Genomic DNA, 25,714 nt, shown 5'->3' with positions numbered 1-25,714 from the left:
CCCCGTCCCTCTTCAGGGACTCTTCTCATGAGCAACTGCTTGTCCAGGAGATTGAAAATCTCCTGCGCCTGGGGGCAGTGGAGGAAGTACCTCAGGACATGAAGGGAAAGGGGTTCCATTCCCGCTACTTCGTAATCCCGAAAGCAAAAGGGGGCCTCAGACCCATCTTGGACCTGTCGTCTCAACAAGTCTCTCAAGAAGTTGAAGTTTTGCATGGTCTCCCTGGCTTCCATTATCCCCGCCCTGGATCCAGGAGACTGGTGTGCCGCCCTCGACTAAGACGTGAATTTCCATTTTCCCGGAGCACAGGCACTTCCTTTGTTTTATGCTGGGCCAGTGCCATTTCCAATTCACAGCAATGCCCTTTGGTGTCTCGTCAGCCCTGAGAGTGTTCACACAGAGCATAGTGCCAGTGGCCACTGTTGTGCAGTAGAAAGCCCTCCACCAGAGCAACCTACCTGGCCAAATGGAAACGGTTTGCCTGCTGGACCTCGGATAAAAATGTTCAGCCTGAGCGAGTCTCGCTGCAGTTAATCCTGGACTACCTTCTGCATCTGAAGGTCCCAGGCCTGTCCCTTTCATCTGTCAAAGTCCACTTGGCAGCTATCTTGGCCTTCCATCCACCGCTCAAGGGTAGGTCAGTTTTTGCCCAAGACATAACTGCCAGGTTCCTCAGGGGCCTCGAGCGCCTCTACCTGCACGTCAAGGACCCCATTCCTCCGTGGGACCTGAATCTGGTGCTGTCACAGCACATGGGACCCCACCTTTGAGCCTCTGGCTTCCTGCTCGCTCCTTCTCCTGTCCTGGAAGGTCGTGTTCCTGATGTCAGTAACATCTGCCCATCAGGTCTCCGAGACTAGGGCGCTCACCTCGGAACCACCCTATACGGTCTTTTACAAAGACAAGGTCCAGCTGAGGCCACGCCCGGCTTTCCTGCCCAAGGTGGTCTCTGTTTCATGAGCCAGGACATTTTCTTACCTGTCTTTTTTTCCAAAGCTGCATAAGTCGGAGGAGGAGCATAGGCTTCATTCCCTAGATGTCAGGAGGGTGTTAGCCTTCTACGTTGAAAGGACCAAGCCATTCCACAAGTCAACACAGTTGTTTGTTGTGGTGGCCGACAGGATGAAAGGTTGCCCAGTGTCTGCTCAAAGAATTTCTTCTTGGATCACTGCCTGCATTCACTGCTGTTATGATCAGGCAAAGGTGCCACCCCCAGCGATTGTAACCACCCACTTGACCAGAGCGCAGGCCTCTTCAGCAGCTTTTCTGGCCCAAGTGCCTATCCAGGACATCTGTAGGGCAGCCACCTGGTCGTCCGTCCATACGTTCACGTCACATTATGGACTTAGCAGGCTTGGGACGATGCTGGCTTTGGTAGGGCAGTACTACAAGCCAAAAGACCATGAACTCTGAGCCCAATTCAGAGAATACCGCTTCTGAGTCACCTAGAATGGAATCAACCTGAGCAAGCACTCGAAGAAAAAACGGTTGGTTACCTTCTTGTAACTTGTTGTTCTTCGAGATGTGTTGCTTATGTCCATTCCATTACCCGCTCTCCTTACCCCTCTGTCAGAGTTGCCAGCAAGAAGAAACTGAAAGGGCGTAGTATCAGCTCCACCTAATATACCGACGCATGAGCTCGGCACTCAAGGGGGCGCCACAGCCGACCCTACAGATACTGCTAAGGCAAAAGTCTCAGACAACTGTGCACATGGGCGCACACACAACTGGAATGGACATGAGCAAAACATCTCGAAGAACAACAGTTACAAAAGGTAGGTAACTTTTTTCTTTTCCTATTTTAGCCTCCTATCCTACTCCCATTTACACTGATGTTCACCAGGTTAGTTGTGTGATCACCGCTAACTTTTTTGATGAAAACTGAAACATAAAAGGCATTTAACACTGGTCATTGCTGCGTTTTCTATTGTTGTCTTTCCCTTCTCATTAGTGGGCTTCCCTGACCTTGGTCGTCATCTTGCTTCTAATGTATTTGTAAAATGTTTTCTTACACTCTCTATGTCCCTAGCTAGTTAATCTTGTTTTGTGTTTTAGCCTTTCTAAATTTGTCCCTACATGCTTGTATTGTGTATTATTTTTTAAAATATTCATCCTTTGTAATTTGACCTAGTTTCCACTCTTAGTATGACTCTTATTTGAGTTTCAGGTTATCGAAGATCTCCTGGTGAAGCCAGAACGGTCTCTTATCATACTTTCTATGTTTCCTACTCAGTGCAATAGTTTGCTCTTGTGCCCTTAATGTCTCTTTAAAAAACTGTGCCAACTCCCCTGAGCTCTTTTTTTCCCTTAGATGTGCTTCCGGGGGATCTTGTGTACCAAGTCTGACTTTTTAAAGTCTGCCTTCTTGAAATCCACTGTCTTTATTTTGCAGTTTTTACTCCTACCATTACTTAGAATAATGAACTCATCGTTTTATGATCACTTTTACCCAAGCTGCTTTCCACCTTCAAATTCTCAACTGGTTCCTCCCTGTTTGTCAGAATCAAATCTAGAACAGTGTCTCCCCTAGTTGCTTTCTCCCTCTTCTGTAATAAAAAGTTATCTCCAGTGCATTCCAAGAACTTGTCGGATAATCTGTGCCCTGCAGTATTATTTTCCCAACAGATACCCCATCACCACCCAGTGTGTGCTTTGGATGATTTATTATTATTATTATTATTTAAAAAAGCATCATCCACCTTTTCTTCCTGGTTAGGTTGTCAATAATAGATCCCTACCATGACATTACCATTTTTTTTAACCCCTTCTCTCCTTACTCAGAGACTTTCCACAGGTCGGCCTCAAACTTCTATCTTGACCTCAGTGCAAGTGTATACATCTTTGAGATACAAGGCAATACCTCTTTTTTTCACCTCCCCGTCCTTCCTGACCAAGCTGTATCCTTTTATACTAATATTCATTGTGAATTATCCCACCAAGTTTCTGTGATGCCAACTGTGTTGTAATTTTGATTATTTACCGGTATTTCTAGTTCTTCCTGTTTATTCCCCATACTTCTTGCATTAGTATACAGACATCTAAGATTTTCGTCAGATTTCCCCTCTTGTCTCCTTTGTCCCTTATCTCCCCCTCCCTCTGCCAGATTCTGACCAGTCACCCAAGTCTCCATCTTCTGGATTTATACTGTACCTATCTAGTACAGTGTAAAAGTGCATCCCATTCTGAATCTGATACAGTAACTCCTCACTTAGTCATCCCGGTTAATGTTGTTTCGTTGTTACGTTGCTGATCAATTAGAGAACATGCTCATTTAAAGTTGCGCAATGCTCCTTTATAACGTTGTTTGGCAGCTGCCTGCTTCATCCACTGCTTGCAGAAAGAGCAGCCCGTTGGAGCTAGCTGGTGGGGGCTTGGAACCAGGGTGGACCAGCAGCCCCCCTATCAGCTCCCAGCTCCCCGCTCCCCTAAATTCCCTGTGCGGCAGCTGCCCAGCAGGCTATCAGTTGCTGGCAGTTCAGCTGTCCCTCTCCCAACTGCCCCATGCTGCTCCTGTCCTCTGCCTTGGAGCTGCTCCCGGGAGCCTCCTGCTTGCTGTGCTGGCGGGGAGAGGGGGGCTAATATCAGGGTGTCCCCCTACTCCTTCCCCCCCCGCTTACGCCATCTCCATAGAGCAGGGGAGGGACATGACAGGGCTCAGGATGGAGGGAGCTTGCTGGCAGCAGCTGCTGTCTCAACTTGCTGATGTACTTAAAAAGGCAATGTATTTAGAGTGGAGTCAGCGTACTTAAAGGGGCAGTGCGCACCTCTCTCTCACACACAGAGTGTGTGTCTCTGTCTGCCATGCTGTCTCCCCTCCCTCCATTTGTGCTGCCTTGTAGAGTGTGAGGCTACATTAACAACAATAAGTTAACCCTTGAGGGTTCAGCCGAGTCCTAGTTCATCATTTAGCAGTAAGGCATTCCCTGGGAAATATCCCACCCTGTTTCACCCTCTGACTCCACCACCTCAATCAAGCTTCACAGTCGTCATTGCTGTGTACAGTAATAAATTGTTTGTTTAAAACTTATACTGTACAAATATTTAATATAGTCTTTTGTCTGAAAAAAATTCCCTGGAACCCCCCCATGTACATTAATTCTTATGGGGAAATTGGATTTGCTTAACATCGTTTTGCTTAAAGTAGTTTTTTTCAGGATTATAATTACAACGTTAAGCGAGGAGTTACTGTGTTACTATCTTTAAGCATTGCCACTTGTTTAATCAAGAGGATAGTCAGATAATTGTATGATGTTGTTAAGGCATATTCCAATTTTGGGAAGCAGCCCAAACCAGTTCCTCAGAGACAAAAGGCTAGTCAGCACCTCAGCCAGATGTCAGCATAATCAAATATAGACTATCATCTGCTTAAGTGGCCATTCTTTGGCAGGAAGAAGAATGTAAGTGAGAAATTTACATATTGGCAAATAAACAGCTGGGGGTTCCTATCCAAAACAGACTTGCTGTCACCTGAACCCCAGCTGGAGCTGATTCTCAGAGAAGAGAAATATTGCCATTGGTGTGCTTCAAATGAACACAAGTTCTTGCTCCAAGGACCTTACTATCTAAACAACCCAAACTTATGAAAGATACCGTCAAGCCATATGGTGAGAGGAGAGGGACATTACATAAAACAAATGGAAAAGACGCACAAACTTGAAAACATAGACTTTTTTTGCAGCTATATTCTTAGTGCACTTGGTTCCTCATATACCTGGGCATAGATATGTCCAAGAAAATGATGATTTAGGGAGTGCTGTTCTCTAGTTTACTTGTTAATTTCTAACACCTAGTTTTCATGACCTTCTGTCTACAGTTGTTTGTCACTGATGAAAACATGGACCAAAACTGTTGTTTTCTCTCCAGTTTCAGCCCGATTCTAGTCCACTTGTCCTATTGTATCTCCTACACTGCCAAAAATCATGAGACTTGGTCATCACTCAGGCGATCTGTTTCAGAACCTGGCTCAACCATAGATTTTTGTTTGTTTGTTTTGTTTTGTTTGGTGTCTCCATGAGCAAGTCACTTAGTCTCTGTGCCTCAGTTTGCCTTCTATAAAATTCAGATAGTAATATTTCCCTACCTCACAGGGTTGTTTTGAGGACAAATTAATGTTTGTGATATATAAACTTTGCTAAAAGGATCCATATAAACACTTAGATTTATACACACAGACGATAATGAGTGTGATAAATTAATATGCAAAGAAGAGTTGTGGAGTAGTTTAATATATTATTTTAATGTACTTTTTTAATGATCGTTTTAAGCTGAGTATTCTGAATATAGTAAGGATTTACTGTTCAGGTGATTTTGCAAGGAAGAAGTACAAGAGGCAAGCTAAGTTATCACGTACATGAGTGCAATTTGGCAAATTATTTCTGAAGTCTTACAGAAAACTAACACAATCCCTCAGAAAACAAAATCCCAAATATTTAGCAAGATGCTGCAAACATTGTACACCATCTTTAAGTTGTTAGCAGTATTAACTCACTCTTGCCCTAATTTTCAAAGATGCTGACAGTTGTCTCAAATTTGAAACATGATAAATGTAAGCAAATGCTCAAAAATTACTACCTTCAGTAGTCCCAAATTTTTGGAGCCATCTCTCACATACTTGAAATTTGGATTTCTTGCTTGGATCTACCAAATAGGAATGTGAGGAACCAGGGCTAAGTTACAGCTGGAATACCTAGGGAAGAGATGGTCTCCTATAGTGTTTGACTACTATAGGTTAAATACACATTTAAATTGCCTAAATAAGTTTAGACTAGATAAGTATGGTTTGGAGACAAAGATTTTTTCAGTTGATAGGTTTGCCATTACTTTGTTTAGTAGTGATGCCTTTAAAAAAGTTAGTATGAATACTCAATTTGTACAGAAATGTTACAGATTTTGAGGAATCCCCTGCATTTCAAGTTTGTATTTGCAATTTAAGAATGCGTGTAGAGAATCTTTGACTCTGTGTCCTTTCTTGTCTTGAGGTAAATTTTCAGATTGGTGTGACACATAGTATTTAGCGCAGAGGAATGGGAAGTAGGATGGGGAAGCATTTGGGGTCATGCTGTTCTGCAGTGTAAATTTAGCTCTGGACTTGTTGGTTTAGACACATACTGGACAGGATTTTGTCAAGTGACCTTAAACGATGGGCATTTTGTCCACAGTAGCACATACACTGGCTCTGGATTTGAAGCTACTAACTAAAATGGTCAATCACTCTTACCTAGGCCACCTAAAACCCAAATCTACTTGGGCATGCCCTGGTATTGAGAGAGCTGTGTTAGCTTGTATTGCTCCGATTTCCTAATCCCCTTAAATGTTAAAGTGAAGAGGAAAGAGCAGTGGGAGAAAGGACAAAAGGGAGTTCACCACAATACCATTTACTTGTTGGCTGTCCCTCATTAAATGGCTGAATTGTTCTTTCTGGTAGTAGAGCATGGCAGTGGTGTTTTATTTACTTTGGTACTCTAGAGCCAGCCTTTGAAGTTGAATGCAGCTACACTGTAGTAAATGAAAAAAGTGATTGCAGTAACTTCACTGTAAAATTAGTTATTTGAAGAAACGTGGAATTCACCAGATAATCTATTGCTAATTTTGCATACCCCTTTTATGCTATGGAACTGGTGTGGATATCAGTCTGAAGGAGAGACAGCTGCTAGTCCAAGTCATGCATCGGGGGTACATGCAGGAGACTTGACTCTTCCCAGATTTTGAAGATGTCACTTTACTAACATTGTGTTTTTTACAGTACAACTTGGCATTGATAAAACTTCAAACAATGAAAACCTATTGTCCCCATCTCAGAAATAGAAAATGTGCAGGCTGGTGGCTAAGGGTCTCTCTACAGATAGCACTTAATTTTGTGCTCTTGTATACTGGCCAGCTGCCAGTGAAAGTATAGTCTTCTGAGCCTTTCACTTAATTAAAATAAATCTGAAGGAATTATGGTAGTATTTGGCTAGCTCCTCTTTCCTTGTGTACTGTGGTTCTCTCTTCTTTCTAAGGAAATTATTATCTCTGAAATTTGAGGTGCATTGTTCCTGTAAAATTATGACTCAGCAAATATGTTGAGTATCACATTGAGGCCTCAGCCAGGTTGCACCCATTGTGTTAGGGGCTGTACAAACATGCAGTGACTGACAGCTCCTGCCCCCCAAACCTTATAGTCTAAAACAAGACATAACATCTGAATGAGACAAGGAGATTGGAGTAACAAAAATAATACTGTTTTATCGCAGACTTGGTGCGTAGGCAATTGACAGCAAAAAAATAAATAAAAATCAAGTTCTCACACAGAAAACGGGAAGGAATGTATGTGTACATACTTTCAATTTCCTACTTACTTTCATACCTTTGTTGGAATCCCACTCTGTTAAATGTTTGTATTCAAGTGAGACTCTTCTATTTACTATGTCTGACTTGTGCTGGCTTAGGGTACGTCTTCACTACCCGCCGTATCGGCAGGTAGCAATCGATTTATCTGGGATCGATATATCGTGTCTCGTTAAGACGCGATATATCGATCCCCGAACGCGCTCACCATCGACTCCGGAACTCCACCAGAGCGAGCGGCGGTAGCGCAGTCGACGGGGGAGCCGCGGTTGTCGATCCCGCGCCGTGTGGACCCCAGGTAATTCGATCCAAGATACTTCGACTTCAGCTACGCTATTCGTGTAGCTGAAGTTGCGTATCTTGGATTGATTCCCCCCCCCCCCCCCCAGTGTAGACCAGCCCTCAGAAAGAAGGGCTATATAGCACTACACTTAACTTCATGTCTAACTTTTTTTTTAGTTTAATAGGCTTAAATTAAAGAATAGTGACCAGAGTGGTTTTTTTCTGTGCTTTGAAGAAACAAGGCTGGATCAGACCTGAGGTGGAGAAATGTCCAGTGCTTAATTTGTAATGAAAGAGGTGCCAGGGCTCAAACAATTAGGTGCCGAGGCTCAAGCAATTTTTTTACTTTCATAATTGAGGCAGCAAGCCCAAAGGTTCCAGGGCTCTGAACTGCCAAGCCTAGAGGTGCTGGGACTCAGCCCTGGCAAGCCCCGGCACCAATTAAGCACTGGAAATGCCCCCTTTTGTGTTGGAGTGGCCAGTTGGACATCTCCTGGAGCATTGTTGGCTTAGAAGTAGTGACCATTGCTCTCCTTATTGTTGTAGAAGTAAAACAGCAAATGTCTGCTTAGTCTCTGACCCCCACACAGTGTGTGTAGAATTATGGGCAGCCTATAATGGCTTTATCCAGACTAAATTTAATTCCTCAGCACAGATGTCCTGTTCTCTATGGCCTTCGAGTGATTTATTCCCTTTCTGGAATAGGAATTCTGTTGTCATCTTCCAGGCAGCGTTCTTGGTACTCATTGACTCCACTGGTACCCTAATATATAGGCAGGTCCTTCCTTTGTCAGCCAGGGAGAGGAACCAAGATCCACACAAGCTGAAGATGCATTTTAGAGGGAGGCCAGCCTTCCTGCATCAACTAGTGGGTGAGGTAACTATGGTCACTTTCATTTTGTTCTTTAAAAAAAAAAAAAAAAGACAATTAAGCCAAACCTTGAGTTTTTTCCCCATCATCTCCTCTACGGCTCCTGCCCTCTGTCTGAGGCCATTCAGGGAGATTGACTCTAGCACACTGCACCACACTCGGTGGGTGGCAGCAGAGGAGAGAGAGAGGTTCTTGAGTCCGCATTACGGAGTGCAAGAGAAGAGGTCACTCATTTGCACAAGACATCGTGCTCCCTTCAACTGCTGCTCTGGTTGGGTTTGAATAGCTCAGGAGGTCACAAATGTTGCATGAGTGAGAATCAAGTCAGTAGAGTTGTTCCCTTAGTCCTAGTGGCAAACCAATCTGTTAGAGACTACAGTGGCTCAAAGCCCTAACCCCACAGCCTGCTTCTTTCTGGAAATTCACTCACTAATGGACATGCATTCCTGGTACTTGTCGTATTTGGCACCCAGCTCTTGGTCTTGTTTTATGACTACTTCCCTTGGTAGAGTTTTGGTTAAGTATGGGGATTAGGTCTGAATTACAATTTTTATGAGGTTTAAATGATCCCTGCCCCAGATGCCTTATTGTGGAGAAAATGTGCCTGCATCGCCTCCCTCTGTACAACTAAAACAAGAGAAAACAAATTTTTTGTTAGTATAACAGTCTGAGATGAGCTATTCTTAGTGTGTTCTCTGATATGGCAATAATTCATTCTTTTCAAGTAGCTTGGAAATTCATTGGTATGCTACTACTGCTACACTCCTTGTGCAGGAAGGACAGCCTGTTCCATTGTCTTTCCTAATATTAACACGTTATGGGCATAATCTTGCAAAACACATATGCATTAATGTAATTTTACTCCGATAAATAATGTTAGGAGTGTGTTTTCAGGATGGCACCTTCACCTGGCAAATGTATTGAAGAATTAATTCATTCTTTTTTTTTAAATTTGCTATCTAAATATCCAAATACCTGTTCAGTTCTTCCTTTTTGTTTGACCCTAATCCCAGTTCTCCTTTGAAAAACAAGTACCTACTGTAGAGACAAGATGATAATGAATCCCTTATGAGCCAGAGGTGGAAGGGAGGGATCGATGACTCTGTCAGACCTGAAATCCTGCACATTCTGATGCTGGAGAACACATTTAGATTTAGAGAGAGTACTGCTATATATGTACCACATCCTGTGATGTGTTGAGAGCGTCTTATTGAAGCCACTGAGAACAGAGGGCAATCAGCAACACCTTACAGCAGGGGTTCTCAAACTGGGGGTCGGGACCCCTCAGGGGGTCGCAAGGTTATTACATGGGGGGTCGTGAGCTGTCTGCCTCCACCTCATACCCCGCTTTGCATCCAGCATTTATAATGGTGTTAAATATATTAAAACGTGTTTTTAATTTATAAGGGGCGGTCGCACTCAGAGGCTTGCTATTTGAAAGGGGTCACCAATACAGAAGTTTGAGAACCACTGCCTTACAGAACTGGACTCTATAAACTTGCCAGGGTTTAGGACCTGATCCAAAACTTCTAGCTCTGTATTTCTTGGTCTCTGTGAATGAATGTGAATTGGAGGAAAAGCTACCAAAATCTGTAAGGAAAATGGAAAATTCCAGTGTACTAAAACAGAGCAAAAGGCTGGATCTTTAGGTGTTAAGTGAAATCCTAGAACACTGTGTAAACGAAGGTGAAGGGGGGGTGAGACCAGGATGGTAGATTGGTGTGTAGCTTGAGAGCCATATTGTCATAAGACAAGCACTGGTACTTGACTTTGTCTTAGATGGATAACTGAACAAAAGCATCTGACTTTATCTTGCTGAGGATCACAGCAGAAAATGGTGCAGTGTAGGGTTATCATTCTGAGAAGAGCAAGGTTGAGAGAAGGAAGATGCTGGGTTTATACCAGAGAAAGTAAATGAGCAGATTTTCATGATGCAGCATTTATTGCTAGAAGTAGGAGGATTCAAAGTCCCAAGCATTAGGCTGAGCAATTCTAATATGGTCATAAACTTTTTGCAAACCTCCCTTCATCTGTAAAGCAGTTCTCAGTGCTGTATGTTTCAAGTACCAGTGAGCTTTTTCTAAACTACATTTTAAACCTCTCAAAGGGGAGGTGGGACCACCACACAAGCCACTCTAGTCATAAATTAGGTTTTAGAAATGCCTTCTCCAAGCAGCTTGTACTACCTCACATAAATATGGAAGAAAAACAGAATCTGACTAGACTTGACACAAAAGACCTAAAAGTGTATCATCTGGTGTTTTACTACAAAGACAGATATGTTGTTGTACATGATTTTTTTTTAGTCTAAATTTCACCTTTTAAAAGCTCATCCATGAATCGTTTATTGAACGATGATACAGGGTGATTGGCACTGCCTGAGATGCACAATATAGACAGTCCCTGCCTCGCAAAGAATTTAAGCTTCAATGTGTCACGTGATTCCTCTCATCCTTTGGTGCTATCACCTTCAAATGTTTGTAGGCAGTTGTCATGTGTTCCCTCAGTCATTGCTTAGCCAAGTTTACACATATGTAATATTTCTCATAAATCAATTCCGCCAGCCTTTCTTCCTCAAACCAGCCAACTTGTCCCTATTTTTCTGGTAATGTGGTGCGTGTTCAACTGGCAAGGGATTAAGCATGTCACCTCCTTTGTGCTCCATTATAACCTGTGCTAGTCTAAAATGTGTTCTTAAGCATTAAAGTCTCCATGAAACTGTGGACTCGTGAAAGTTCTTAATATGAGCAACTGAGACCTTGGGCTAAATCAAGAGAATTTTAAAATAAAAGATGAAGTGTATTTTCTGTGTCAAGTCTTACTTTTCAATATATTGTTTTTAATTTTGCAGGGCTGCTTTAGAGGAAGTGGAAGGAGATGTGGCAGAATTAGAATTGAAACTTGAAAAGGTAAGATGCTTAAGTTGTTTGTGTACACTTTGAAAACTTAAAAGAAAATTCATATGAACAGGATCAAATAAACCTATTATTCTGATTCTCTGTGGCAACTGTTGCAGTGCTGATGTTCTGTTGCAATTAATGATATGTTAGGATGCACCTGATACATTCAGCAGCACAGTTGTTCATTTTCTATGACCTACTTTTTGTGTTAGGCAGCAGTCATGGGGTTAAGTATTAAACCAGATTTGGGATAGTAGTCTGAGCTATAGATAAGCAAAATTGTAAATTTTACATATAATAAATGGTTGCAGAAGCAACAGAACTAAGGTTAAAAGTATCAGGGAGATTGCTTCATCTATTTAGTAGACAAAAGGTGGGTTGTTGTTGAAAACAAGAGGAACTTTCCACAAGGTCACTTAGCACTATTGTATCTCTGCTGTTGTTTTGAAGTGCAAGTTACCCATTTGAATTCCAGCGCTTGTCTTCACTAAGCATTTTGCAATTACATATATTTTAAAAATTGACTCCTCTTGGCCATCACATCACCTTTAACTGATTCTACTTTTACTGAGTTTTATGCTATTTTAATGTGAACCTTGCAAACAATGACATTTTTCTTTGTATTATTTTAATCTGTAACTTTTTAAAAAAAGCTCCCAGTACCTCCCCTTTCCACCTGCCCAGGATGTCTCCATTCACTGCTTTTTCTTGATCTTCCAGTTCTTTCAGACAGTAATAGGATAGTGTTTATAAAAGTATAATAGGAGAAATTCTTTCCTCTTGCATGCATGCTGGGTAATATGCTCCTCCTTAAATCAGTTTCATATTGCTTCATTCTGGTTTGTTACAAGTCTGAGAGTCACACATAGTTGTAGATTAAAAACAACTGGCTGTAATAAAGATACTGCAAAAGTATACTTTCTTTTTTAATCTTTATTGGAACTGTAGTTGTTCCAGCTGCAGTCAAGTCAAAAAGAGCAAAAATCAGGGTGTTGTGAAAGCAACAGCTAGGTATGAGTTGTAGAACTTTTGAGTTAATGGGGCAAGAGAAAAATACAGTAGACTTTTGGTTGCACTGAGTCCTTTTCATAGTTAATCATAGAATATTAGGGTTGGAAGGGACCTCAGGAGGTCATCTAGTCCAACCCCCTGCTCAAAGCAGGACCAATCCCCAACTAAATCATCCCAGCCAGGGCTTTGTCAAGCCTGACCTTAAAAACCTCTAAGAAAGGAGATTCCACAACCTCCCTAGGTAACCCATTCCAGTGCTTCACCACCCTCCTAGTGAAAAAGCTTTTCCTATTATCCAACCTAAACCTCCCCCACTGCAACTTGAGACCATTACTCCTCAGTGGTACCAGATGACAGAACAAGAACAGTCTAGATCCGTCCTCTTTGGAACCCCCTTTCAGGTAGTTGAAAGCAGCTATCAAATCCCCCCTCATTCTTCTCTTCTGCAGACTAAACAATCCCAGTTCCCTCAGCCTCTCCTCATAAATCATGTGCTCCAGCCCCCTAATCATTTTTGTTGCCCTCCGCTGGACTCTTTCCAATTTTCCACATCCTTCTTGTAGTGTGGGGCCCAAAACTGGACACAGTACTCCAGATGAGGCCTCACCAATGTCGAATAGAGGGGCATGATCACATCCCTCGATCTGCTGGCAATGCCCCTACTTATACAGCCCAAAATGCCGTTTGCCTTCTTGGCAACAAGGGCACACTGTTGACTCCTATCCAGCTTCTCATCCACTGTAACCCCTCGGTCCTTTTCTGCAGTTAAGAAACAGTCAAGGTGCATTACACAGTAATGAGTAAGATACTGATATTTTACTGACTCTGTAAGCAAACGGAGCAGCCATTTTTCACAAAGCACTAGCTTACGTTCCACCTTGGAAATCGGAATGTTTCCTTTAGAGAGGGTACGTGAATTAAGACACTGGAGTTATCGCTGTCTCTTAGAAGTTAAGCCCACTCTTTTTTTAAACTAAAGAACCAGAAACAGCATGGCAGTACAGTACTTCATTGATAGGACAATCTTGGTAATAACCCAGCAATAAAATAGAATATGACTAAATCCATCTCCTCTGGTGAGGAAGTGAAAGTGCTACCGCTGAAGCATACTGATGGTGATGACTTGGAGTTGCCTTCTCTTTTTGAAGCATGTGTGAGAGATCTTGGTTAACTGTAAGGGAATTTGTGCTCACCCATGGTGAGCAGAATAAACCTCTTAATGTCACAAGCACTCTAAACAGTCTCTTGGCATGCCGGTGAGATCAGTCTATAACAGCTTGCGGTTAAGTGTTTTCGTACAGCTTAGGGCAAAATTAAGCAGCAATTTCTGAAATACTTAAGTCAAATAATTGGTTTCTAAAGTATTAGTTTTAGTTCAGGCTCCCTCCTATGCCTGGACTAAATCTGCTACAACAACTTGGCTTATCTAATGGGTCAAAATAACAATTACTGCACCTGTGTGTGATTGCTTGCTATGTACCTATAAAGGTTATCTAAGAGTTGTCTTTCACAGGAAATTAACTTTGAAATTCTGTAGAACAAAGTAATTTAAAAATTTTTTATTTACCATGATCATTTTTTCCCTTTTAGCTAGTGAAGCTTTGCATTGCAATGATTGATACTGGTAAAGCTTTTTGTGTTGCCAACAAGCAGTTCGTCAATGGAATTCGAGACCTTGCACAGTATTCCAATAAGGACGTAATAATTGAGGTAAGTGTTTGAGGGTTAAATATTTAAAAGGAATAGTATAACTAGAAAAAGTGGAAACATATATATCGTAATAATTTAAATGGGAGCAAGTGTTGGAGAAATCTTTAATTTACAGTGTTACTCATTCTTGCTACTTCTATACAAATTTACTTAACCGTCACTGGCACGCCTGTCTGGATGAAGAGGCTTCATTCCAGGCCATGACACAATCTCCCATTCAGTTTTGGGTTCTGACCTGCACTGGAGGTTGGGTTGTGCCAGACCCCTACCAAAAATATTCTGGGACAGGGTTCTCAACTTGCAGGGTTCTGAACAGGCGTGACTGTCACAATCACTGTGCCCCGTCCTATGTAGGGGGTTGGGTACTGGTATGGAAAAGCCAGAGAACCATTGGTCTAGGTTTGACTACAATAAACCACAAAATAGGTAGCATCAGTTTAGATCATGGATCTGAGGTAAAGCACTTTTTGTAAATAAAACTCTCTCCTGGCCTACCTTTTCACTGCATTGGGCCCATTTCAAATTCAAATGTTGTCTGGTACAGCTAAGTTCTTTAGTCTGGTAAACTGGCATAACTTGTCGTAGAAAATGTACAAATTTTGTTCTATGGAATTTTGCATAAAAACGTTCCTTTTTTGTGTGTGATTTGTTTTTCTTCCTCCGCCCCCTTAATTTTTGACTTGCTGTTTCAACTAAGTGTTTGTCTACACATACAATGCTGCAGTGGCACCATTGCAGCTGTGCTGCTGTAGCACTGTAGTGAAGATGTTACTACACCGACGGGAGAGCTTCTCCGGTTGGCATAGTTAATCCACCTCCACGAGAGGCAGTAGTTATGTTGATGGGAGAAGCTCTCCCTTCGACATAGTGCTGTCTATACTGGGGGTTAGGACGGTAAAACTCGCTCAGGAGTGTGGATTTTTTCATAGCCCTGAGCAACACAGTTATGCTGATGTAAGTTTGTAGTGTAGACCTGGCCTATGTATTTTTTTCATTGAAAACTTGTGAAGATGTCTTTTTGTGTGTGTGTGTTTTCAATATAAAGTTTACATCTAACTGAAAAATTCTCATTTTTTGTTTGAAAATGATTTTACTGAAAAATGCACATACAATAGCAAAGTTTCCCATGGAAAATCTGGACCATTCATAATTAATAATGAAATCTGAGAATGTCTGAATTCCAGGTAGCTTTCTGTTGTTTGCTAACTTCTGGATACAGTTGCCTGAAAAGGCCAAGGACCACTGCTTTATAACACTTTTCATGGAGACATTGTAAAGGATACAGAAATTCACCTGAGATGTTGCTCTGTTGAGCTATGCTGATTTGCAGCAGCTGGGGAATCATTATTGTTGTCATAAGCAAAAAAGAACCTTTTTTGTTTGTAGTTTTAGCAGTAGATTATTATAAGAAGAAATGTACTCTCTTGGGGATAATATACATATTTTCTTCATCATTAAACTAAAGTAATTTAAAATAAGTCTATAGGAAGATGTTTCTATACACCAGTGGTTCTCAAATGTTTTTACTGGTGCCCCCTTTCACATAGCAAGCCTCTGAGTGCGACACCCCCCTTATAAATTAAAACCACTTTTTATATATTTAACACCATTATAAATGCTGGAGGCAAAGCGGGGTTTGGGGTGGAGGTTGACAGCTCGCGACACCCCATGTAATAACCTCACGACCCCCTGAGGGATCCCAACCCCCAGTTTGAGAACCCCTGCTATACACTCTTATGTTCTCAGTATAACAGAAAATCTATAGCCTTTGGAAGGTTTACTTTTTTGTGTTCCATATCTGATGGGATTTAGCTTTACCTACTTGTTTTCTTTCCTTACAGACCAGCTTGACAAAGTTTTCTGACAGCCTACAGGAAATGATCAATTATCACACAGTAAGTGTGGGTAATTGGAGGATGATTGTGACCATGTCACGTAAACAAACAGGTTATGATAGCTAATGGTATATTATAATATTTATGGCCCTTAATTCTGAATGCATTTGAAATTTGTATGCCTTGATTCTGCAGATATTGCTGGAACTCAACTCTGCACCCTTTGATGCAGATCTGGAAACTGTGGGTTACTCCTCCTTTCTTAGCAGGCTTATAGGCAGCAGAACCAATTTGCAGCCAGAGTTCTTTGCCAGTCTGAGTCTTGCTTCCCCTTTCCATTGTTTGCTCAGTTTTTCTGGCACAACAGAGATGATATAGCAGATGCAGTGTCTCTGTTCTTTGTGCAGCTTCCTTCTTTGGAACTGAGACAGGTCAGTCAAGAACAGAAAACAGAGAAAATGCCAAGTTTGAACACAGCAGTCATTTGTACCATTGTGGAGTCCATCTGGAAGCTCAAGTACGAGTAGAGAGGTTATTTTTTTTCTATATTTGGCATGGTTACAACTGCTGCTGGAATATTGTGTCCAGTTCTTGTGTTCACAATTCATGAAGGATGTTAATAAATTGGAGAGGGTTCAGGGAAGAGTCACAAGAATGATTGAAGGATTAGGGAATATGCTTTATAGTGATATATTCAAGGAGCTCAATTTGTTTAGTTTAACAAGGAGAAAGTTAAGGGGTGACCTGAAGTCTATAAGTGCCTACATGGGGAAGAAATATTTAATAATGGGCACGTCAGTCTAGCAGAGACAGGTATACTAGGATCTAGTTGCTGGAAGTTGAAGCTAGACACATTCAGACTGGAAATAAGGTGTAAATTTTAACTGAGGGTAATTAACCATTGGAACAACTTGCCAAGGGTTTTGGAGCATTCTCCATCACTAACAATTTCAAAATCAAGATTGGATCTTTTTTCTAAAATATCTACTCTAAGAATTATTTGGGGGAAGTTCTATGGCTCGTGTTTGACAGGAGGTCATACTAGATTACAGCATTTCTCAAATGTGGCCACAGCCTCCCAGGCTGTGATTGGAGGGTGTGTGTGTGTGGGGGGAAGCAGTGGCTCCTCCCTGGTGCTCCTGGATACACTGCCTTGGTGTTGGTTGCTGGGGCCACCATCAGGGGTTGAGCCCTGCCCCCCTCTGGAGACACTTGGGGCACAACGGTGGAGGAGCAGGCAGCCATGGGTTCCCCTCCTTCCCAGGGGCCGTGGGACTCAGGCTTTGGGGTTCAGCTCTGGGGTGGCGGGGCAGCAGGCTCTGGATCTGGCCGCAGGGCTTCAGGCTCCAGCCCTGGGATCCGGCTGCGTGGCAGCTGGCCCCAGGCTCCGGGTGCATGGCTTTGGGCTCTGTCCTCTGGCTAGAAGGCTTTGGGCCCAGCCCCCTGCTATATCCCTGGCCCCAGCTGCCTCTCCCAATTTTTTCCCCTTCCAGGGCTTAATTTGTCCCCAAAATTGCCAGGGCTGAGTAAGTCTGCTGTGAAAAGTGATGCCTGTATGTTTGTTAATATCACTTTTCACAACAGACTTACTAGCTAGTAATAAATACATTACGATTTGGACGTGTATATGTGCATATTTATTTGCTTTTTCCTAAAGCTAATTAAGTATTTTAGGAAAAAGTGTGAGAGCAAGAGTTGGTGGCTGCACTCTGTGGCCATCAAATTATTTGTCCTGAGAACCCCAGGACTAGATGATCAGTCATCCATTCTGGCCTTGGAATCTAAAAATCTGTGAAGTTGCAGTGTCTAGGGACTCAGCAGGCTGTCATGCTTGCTGGCTAAGTAGATCTCTCCCCATTCTCCTTGCTGCTGCTGGGCTGCCTGCCTACTAATCTTTCCAGTATGGTACCTTCCTTGCAACATCCAATGACTAGGATTCATGTTTCTGTTGGTTACTACATTCCTGTCCCTGTCCACTGGTGATGGTCGTGTTGACTCCTGCCCATGTAGAGGGGCGACTGAATCTGGACCCTGCTCACTCGCCGAGGTCAAGCCATGAGCTGCACCTCCCTCCAACACCGGAGACGTCCCAAGAACTGCTTCACCTCGCGACACCGTTCTCTCCGCCCAGACGGGATAAGTCGCTGGCACCGGTCGCTCCCCAGGCTCCTTCAAGGCGAAAGCCTGCTATGATGACCTGCCGATCTCCGACTCCACCACACCAGTCGCCAGCACCGGAGCACACCCAGCCACGCCAATCCCCGAGCCCTCTGCGCGAAAGCACAGTGCCTAGAAATACCACTCTCCGTGGTCATCGTTTTCAGACATCTCCAAGTTGGGCTCGGGCACCTATCACTCCCAGAGGAGTAGGAGCAGATGGTCCACGTCAACTTGGGACTGGCACGCTTACCCAGCATAGTGGCCAGCCCAATGGCAGCCCCTGGTGCAGTGGCCCTTTTGGACTCCCTGGGCTTTTTATCAAAGCCAAGGTCGCAGCCAAGGATCTAATTTCAGGGCAACGTCGGTGGCCTCGGCCTCATTTGTTCCCCCGCCAGGCAGAGGAGGTAGTGAAGGATGCAGATCCAATGGTGGACATCCTCGCCCCCTCCGGACCTGCTCGTATTGCCCCGCCCCGATAAAGACCATCTCTGACACCACAAAAACTCTGTGGCAGACCCCAGCCTTGTTGCCCCCTACGGCAAAGCACAACAAAAGACACTACTTTGTGCCGTCCAAGGGTTACGAGCATTTATACACTCATCTCACACCTGACTCTCTTGTGGCTGATGCTGCCAACCAACGTGACCGTCAGGGCTTCCAAGGACCCTCCCCAAAGAATTGGGAGGCGAAAAGGCTTGCCCTTTATGGAATAACGGTCTACTCCACCGGGGGTTTGCAGCTCCACATATCCAATCAGCAGGCCATCGTCAGCAGGTACTCCTACAACACCTCCTCGGCAATGGCCAAATTCATGGAGCTGCTCCCCTTGGACTCCCGTGCCAAGTTTTCGGCGTTGGTAGAGGAAGGGAGACTCATCTCAACGGCGTCCCTTCAGGCAGCACTTGAGGGGGCATATGCGGCCACCAGGGTTATGGCCACAGGAATGGCTATCAGAAGGGACTCATGGCTCCACGTTTCTGGCCTCCCCTACGAGGTCCAGCAAACCATTCAGTACTTGCCTTTTGAGGGTGAGACTCCCTTCTAAATAAAAACTGACAAAAGGCTTAACAGTCTTAAAGACTCCAGAGCCACCCTCAGGTCCCTGGGCCTCTATAAGCCTTCAACACAGCGGAGACACTTCCATCTGCAGCCCCCTCAACAGTTTGGTCATCAGAACTGCCAAGATGGCTCCAGAAGGAGAAATCAGAGCGGCAGGAGAAGGCCGCGTCAACCCTCTGGCCAGGGCTTGAGACAATCCAAACTGCCTTCAGGGGCCAACCCGGCCTTTTGAAAGTGCGGTCGAGGACGGCGCACCAGAGCAAGATCTGGATCCACCCCATCTTATTTTTTTCTCCTGACTCTCCCCTTTCTACTGTGCATGATCCCACATTACTTTGGACCACTGGGTGCTCCGCACGGTAGAAAGGGGATACTCCATCCAATTCTGTGCCCTCCCGCCCTTCCACCCCCTGTCCCTGTCCCTCTTCAGGGACCCCTCTCATGAGCAACTCCTTATACAGGAGGTGCAGTCGCTCCTTTCGCTAGGGGCAGTGGAAGAGGTTCCTCAGGAGCACAGGGGCGAGGGCTTCTATTCCTGGTATTTCCTAATACCAAAGGCGGCCTCAGGCCCATCTTAGACCTGCGAGAACGCAACAAGTTCATCAAGAAACTCAAGTTCCGCATGGTCTCTTTGGCCTCCATCCTCCCCTCGCTGGATCCAGCAGACTTGTATGCTGCCCTCGACTTGAAGGACGCGTATTTTCATATCGCAATTACTCAGCCCCACAGAAAGTACCTCAGGTTTGTTGTGAACAATGCACACTACCAATTCACAGTCCTTCCGTTCGGCCTGTCAGCAGCACCTCGAGTTGTCACCTAATACATGTGTGCCAATATCTGCTGTATACATGCACAAATAAAGTATTTGAACATGTATTTGGCCAGCTTACTCACACTTTCTGCTAGGTGCCCAATACCTGATTTACTCTCAAATTGTATGTAACCAGTTGTTGGTGTTGAAGTTGGAAAATATGACCCTGTAGTTGGAAAGGATCCTTGAAATGAAACCAGATCTCCAAGGATAGAATTGTATGCATCTGTTTCTCAAGTATCATTGTCTATGTTTAGAATTACATTTGGTGGCTTATAGGACTATTTAGTGGTGATGTACAGGAGTTTCTCTAAGTTGGATTCCAATTGATAAGGGTCTTCAGGTTGTTAATTGTCACTAATTTTCCTCTTTTATCTTATTGGCACTTGGCTGAGTAGTAGGGGTAATCCGGAAACCCCTTATCCTTTCCTTCACAAATCTGTCAGTAGGCTTAAAGACAATGAGGTCAGCAGTAAATCTTTATGGGTCAATATTGGTGGGTTCCATTCAAGTCAACAAGGTACATGAATTAAATATAGAAGTTCTGAAATTAGCAGATAAGTTACACAGTGTAGGAGGAATAAGGAGCAGAATTCTTATGAAAACAACATACACTGCTGGAGAGCTGTGTGTATATTTTAGAAAAATGTTCCTGAATATTGTTTTTTATAAATAATATAACACCCACATTTCATTACAGATGACATCTTAAATGATTTTTTCTTATTTTAGTTCAAGTTAGCATGTCTCATTACTCTAGGGAAATGAAGTAACATATATATGGTTTTCTAATACTTAACAGAATATGTTAAGAACCCCAAGAATTTCATGATGAAAACATTCTTGATCTTTCTACCCGCTAGGTCTTTTATGTAAAATGCTTTTGGGATTGTAGAGTGTTTTTTGCTGACTTGAAATTGTTTTCATCTCTATGTGCTAGCAGTGTAACTGTCACATTGAGTGTTTGTCCATATGGATTCCATTCTCGGTGTGCATGTGCCCCATAGGCTCAAATTTGGATTCTTCTGGCCAGCAATGTCTGTTGGGGCTGCCCCTGCACCCTGGGTATAGCTGTGCCCTCTGGCTGAAGGCATAAAGCGTGTAACGACCCCAACCATCTCTCAGCCCTGGTCTACACTACAAACTTGCGTCGGTATAACTGTCAAGTATCAGAGGGATAGCCGTGTTAGTCTGAATCTGTAAAAAGCAACAGAGGGTCCTGTGGCACCTTTAAGACTAACAGAAGTATTGGGAGCATAAGCTTTCGTGGGTAAGAACCTCACTTCTTCAGATGCAAGTCCTGTGTCGCTCAGGAGTATGGAAAATTCATGTCCCTGAGCAATGTAGTTATACCAACCAAACTCCTGGTTGATGGGAGGGCTTCTCCCATAGACACAGCTACCACCTCCCAAGTAGGTGGAGTATCTAGGCTGACGAGAGACGCTCTCCCATTGGCGTAGGTAGCGTAGTCACTAAGTGTTGCAGCGGCATAGCTGCAGCGCTGTAAGTGTACGTAAGTTAGAACCCTGAGAGCTTGTGCACAGGCCTCTTGCTCAGTGTGCGACTACGTTTTTTCTTTTAACTAGTTTTTAGATTGGTATTAGTGTTAGGTAGGTGATGGTTAGTTTTTAAACCCAGAAGACTTCTGCTCTACTGGGGTCAGGGAAGTCTTTCTCTCCCCCCCCCCCCCCCATCCCTCAAAAAAACCCTGAGAAGTTGTGGTTTTTTGTTTTGTTTTTTGTTTTGTTTTAAAAAGAGGGGGGGGGAGAGAGAGAGAGAGTGTCAATAGTCTCTGGCCTGGTCCCCACTAACCCCCCACTTCGGACTAAGGTACGCAAATTCAGCTACGTTAATAACGTAGCTGAATTAGAAGTACCTTAGTCCGAACTTACCGCGGGTCCAGACGCGGCAGGGAGGCTCCCCCGTCGATGCCGCGTACTCCTCTCGCCGAGCTGGAGTACCGGCGTCGACGGCGAGCACTTCCGGGATCGATCCCAGAACATCGATTGCCTGCCGCCGGACCCTCCGGTAAGTGTAGACGTACCCTCTCTCTCTCTGTCTTGTTGATAGGCTGATGCTGCTTAATGATGGGCTGAAGTTGTGCTTTCTGGACCTCCGATTCAGGCACATTCCTGAGAAATGTGCCATTTGCAGGTTGTTTTCTAAGGCTATGTCTACACTCTGCACCTTTTAGCAACACAGTTGTGCCACTGAAAGGCATGCCGTTTAGCTGCTGGTTGTCGGCAAGAGAGAGCCCTCCCGTCGACAAAAAACTTCCACCCTCAACGAGCGGCGGTAGCCTTGTTGGCAGGAGAGCACTAGGGAAGCTCAGGACTGTCTATGAGCTCCTTAAGTGTCTACCTGGCAGCAATCTCAGCTAACCTGCCCATTCAGGGTCACCCAGTATTCATACCCCCAACGGTAGCTAGATTGCTTGAAGGCCTTATACATGTGTTTTTCCCCATTAGGGAGCCTCCCATACCTTGGGACTGTAATGTAAGGCTGGAGGGATTGATGGGCCCACCTTTTGAGTCAGGTAAAGGGTCAGGCAATATTGACCATGAGATTATCTAATTGGATTTCCAGTTGAGTCGAACTTTATGAATTGGCTGGTTTAGACCTACTGATAATGATTACAGTCCATTCCACTGGGGACCAAGCAGCTACTGCAGCTTGTTTGAGAAATGTACCAATCTTAGATCTGCAGTAAATTGATAACATGGGGTATAGTACATATATTTACACTACTACTCCCTGGTAGAGGCATTAAGAGCTGATGCCAATTTTGGCACAGCTGTCCAACGATTGTTCAAAAAGCACCCACCTCCTATCATACAGATTACTACTTCTGAGTCACCAAGAAAGGAGTACACTTGGACAAGCACTCAAAGAAGAAATGGTTACCTTAGGGAAACTGTGGTTCTTCGAGATGTGTTGTCCATACATATTCTGTGACCTGCCCTCTTTCCCCGCTGTTGCAGCGATTACTATCTGAATTGTGTACTGGCAAAGGAACTGAGACGTTTGTGGTCACCCCATCTTTTATGCTTTCGGGTGAGGTGCCCCAACAGCACTGTGCTGGCCAAACAGATTCAGTCTTGAGTGCATGGGGTGCATGTCCACCAAGAATGAAATACATAGGGACAAGATATGTTGAAGAATCACAGTTATGCTAAGTAACCATTTGTCTAATTCACTATTTTTAGTTAACCTCTTGGAATGAGGTGTAACCCTGCAGGCACATGAATGTTAGGTAGAATACTTCATTGAATGTGTGTCCCTGTGGGTGCTCCACTACCTGCTTCGAAGTTTCCTTGGTGGACTTTGTGGTAGAGAAGGAACTGAGGATGGTTCGCCTGTTAAGTCCTAGTTAGCCTTGGTGCAGGGCATAAGGATGTATAGGGCGCATGCATGGGCTGAACAGAGACTGATAGTGAAAATCTCCGCTGAAAGGCATATGGGGCATATGCGCACCTGAAATGGAGCACCCATAGGGGGACACATCTCAAAGAACTACAGTAACTGCACAAGGTGGGTAACTTCTTTCCCCAGCTTTATGCTTTAAACTTTCTCATATGCACATCATTGGGAACAAGTACAAGGGCAGCAGCCAGTGTTCATTATTGGAGTAGCTTTAGCTTTTCTTTTATCTTGTTGCAGAGTGGGATGCTGCTAAGACTTTTCAGGTGAAAGATGTTTTTAATTTTGAAATACTTCTAATTTTTTTAAAACAATTAGAATAATGAGAAATGCAGTTTAAATGCAAAATCTACCGTTAGACCTGGAGACTTCAGAGAGATGGCATAGGAGAGCCAGGGCTTAGGCAGAATTAAAGGGTTTAGATTTTTTTTGGGTCTAAAATAAAAGGACTCCAATACTTCCAAATCCTTTATTGAACTAAGTTTTTTTTGTTTTTTCTCTTTCAGACCCTATTTGACCAAACCCAAAGATCAATTAAAGCACAGCTTCAGACGTTCGTTAAAGAGTAAGTTAATTTTCATTTCAAATAAATTCACCTTAATAAACCGCAAGGAAAAATATCTCCACTAAGACCAACTAGGAAGTGAAATCAGCTTCTGAGAGAGGTTGAAGATGTTTGGAAATCGTCAAGCCACAGCTTGCCTAGCACCTCTTAAACTTGCCAGAAATAACCCAATAGGGCTTGGACTGGGGTGGAGACCTTTTCAGTCATTGGATTTTTTTTTTTAAATCCTTGCTTTAAATCATGCATTGAGTGTTTGTCAAACTAATCTGAACATTTGTACTATTGCAACTTTAAAATACCATTTATAATGATTTCAATTATAGCTGATTTTTTAAATGTCACTACTGGGATGGTATCTTATTTGAATTTTACGAAACTACAATGGGCAAAAAACAAAAGATTGAAAATAAAGGCCCTGATCATGCAAACATTTAAACAGATATGTAACTTTACTCACCTGAGTAGTCCCATTGACTTCAATGGAACTTCAATATGTTTAAAGTTAAGCACGAGCATAAACGTTTGCCATATCAGGAGCTTTTGTATTAAAATTTTCTCTTGTAGGCCCTTAAGCAGCTCCTTAACTCTGTACTGGGAGTAGTCTCCGTGACGTCAGTGGGACTGTGCTCACAGAGCATGAAGTTAAGTATGTGCGTACGTTTTTGAAGGATTGGGGCCTTAGTGTCATCAGATCTTTCACTTTTTAAAACAATACTTCAGAACTAACAACAAAGATTCATATTTAGGCATCTAAGGTTGGGATGTCAAAAGCACCTAAGCCACTTAGGAGCACAAGTCCCATTAACTTCAGACTGCAAACTGTAATGGTAGAGTATGACCTGGTTGAAGCATTTCAGCTTTCTTGACATTTTGAAGTTTAATACATCAGAAGGTAGTGCTGGTTTCAAACATAGCATGGACTGTTTCCTTACCAGTTTTGTGTTTGAGTTTGTGGTGGTATCACACTAGAGATGTTGAATGAGATCCTGGATTGTCTTTTTCAGGGTAGATGAACATTTAATGTGAATCTCAGCAGAAAAAAACTATGTAAAATCTGAAATTCTGCTAACCATTAGGAAACTATTTAAAGAAAATACAAAGCAACCCATCTTTTTTGTTTTGTCAGATTTTTTTAATCATGATTTTTATCTGTCCTGGGTTGGACTAGATGAATACCAGTGTCTACAAGATGTATTCTTTTACATTTCACTCCCTCGCTTGTTCAGAAGAACAGAGCAGCCAGGAAAGTCACACTTCCATCATACTTGTGCTATAACTTGCACTGATCGAGATATTTAAGGTGGAAAAGGGAAATAATAAAAAGATCAAATATGAGAGCTGTAAATAGAACCATGTTAGAAAAGGTTTAAAATTTGGTGTATTTTTAAATATTTCATGATCAACAAAATGAGCCTTCCAAGGATATTGCAATTTATCTCCCCTTTTGTTTAGAGATATTAGAAAATTTAAAGAATCAAAGAAGCAGTTTGAAAAAGTCAGTGAAGAAAAAGAAAATGCACTAGCAAAAAATGCTCAAGTTCAAAGAAATAAACAACATGAAGTAGAGGAGGCCACCAACATTCTCACTGCAACACGAAAATGCTTTCGGCACATAGCTCTGGATTACGTTCTTCAGGTAAGTGTAACAATCAGTGTAGTTTTCTAAGAACAATGTGTTACTTCTGGGGGCATTCTGCACCAAAAAATTAAAAATTCTGCACACAATGTTTTAAAATTCTACAAGTTTTATTTGTCAAAATAACA

General features: G+C 43.1%; 1 protein-coding gene across 1 annotated transcript in view; it reads left to right on the top strand.

The window, feature by feature from the left end:
• ACAP2 (ArfGAP with coiled-coil, ankyrin repeat and PH domains 2) overlaps positions 1-25,714 on the top strand; it is a 119,572-nt gene that overhangs the window by 23,548 nt on the left and 70,310 nt on the right. The window contains exons 2-6 of the mRNA XM_065410377.1: positions 11,331-11,388; positions 13,981-14,100; positions 15,942-15,995; positions 23,892-23,950; positions 25,403-25,586. Of these exons, the coding sequence (XP_065266449.1) occupies positions 11,331-11,388; positions 13,981-14,100; positions 15,942-15,995; positions 23,892-23,950; positions 25,403-25,586 (475 nt within the window). The remainder of the gene's footprint in view (positions 1-11,330; positions 11,389-13,980; positions 14,101-15,941; positions 15,996-23,891; positions 23,951-25,402; positions 25,587-25,714) is intronic.

Source organism: Emys orbicularis, chromosome 9 (assembly GCF_028017835.1).
Source record: "Emys orbicularis isolate rEmyOrb1 chromosome 9, rEmyOrb1.hap1, whole genome shotgun sequence".
Lineage (NCBI taxonomy): Eukaryota > Metazoa > Chordata > Testudines > Emydidae > Emys > Emys orbicularis.
This window is presented reverse-complemented; position numbering and strand designations above follow the sequence as displayed.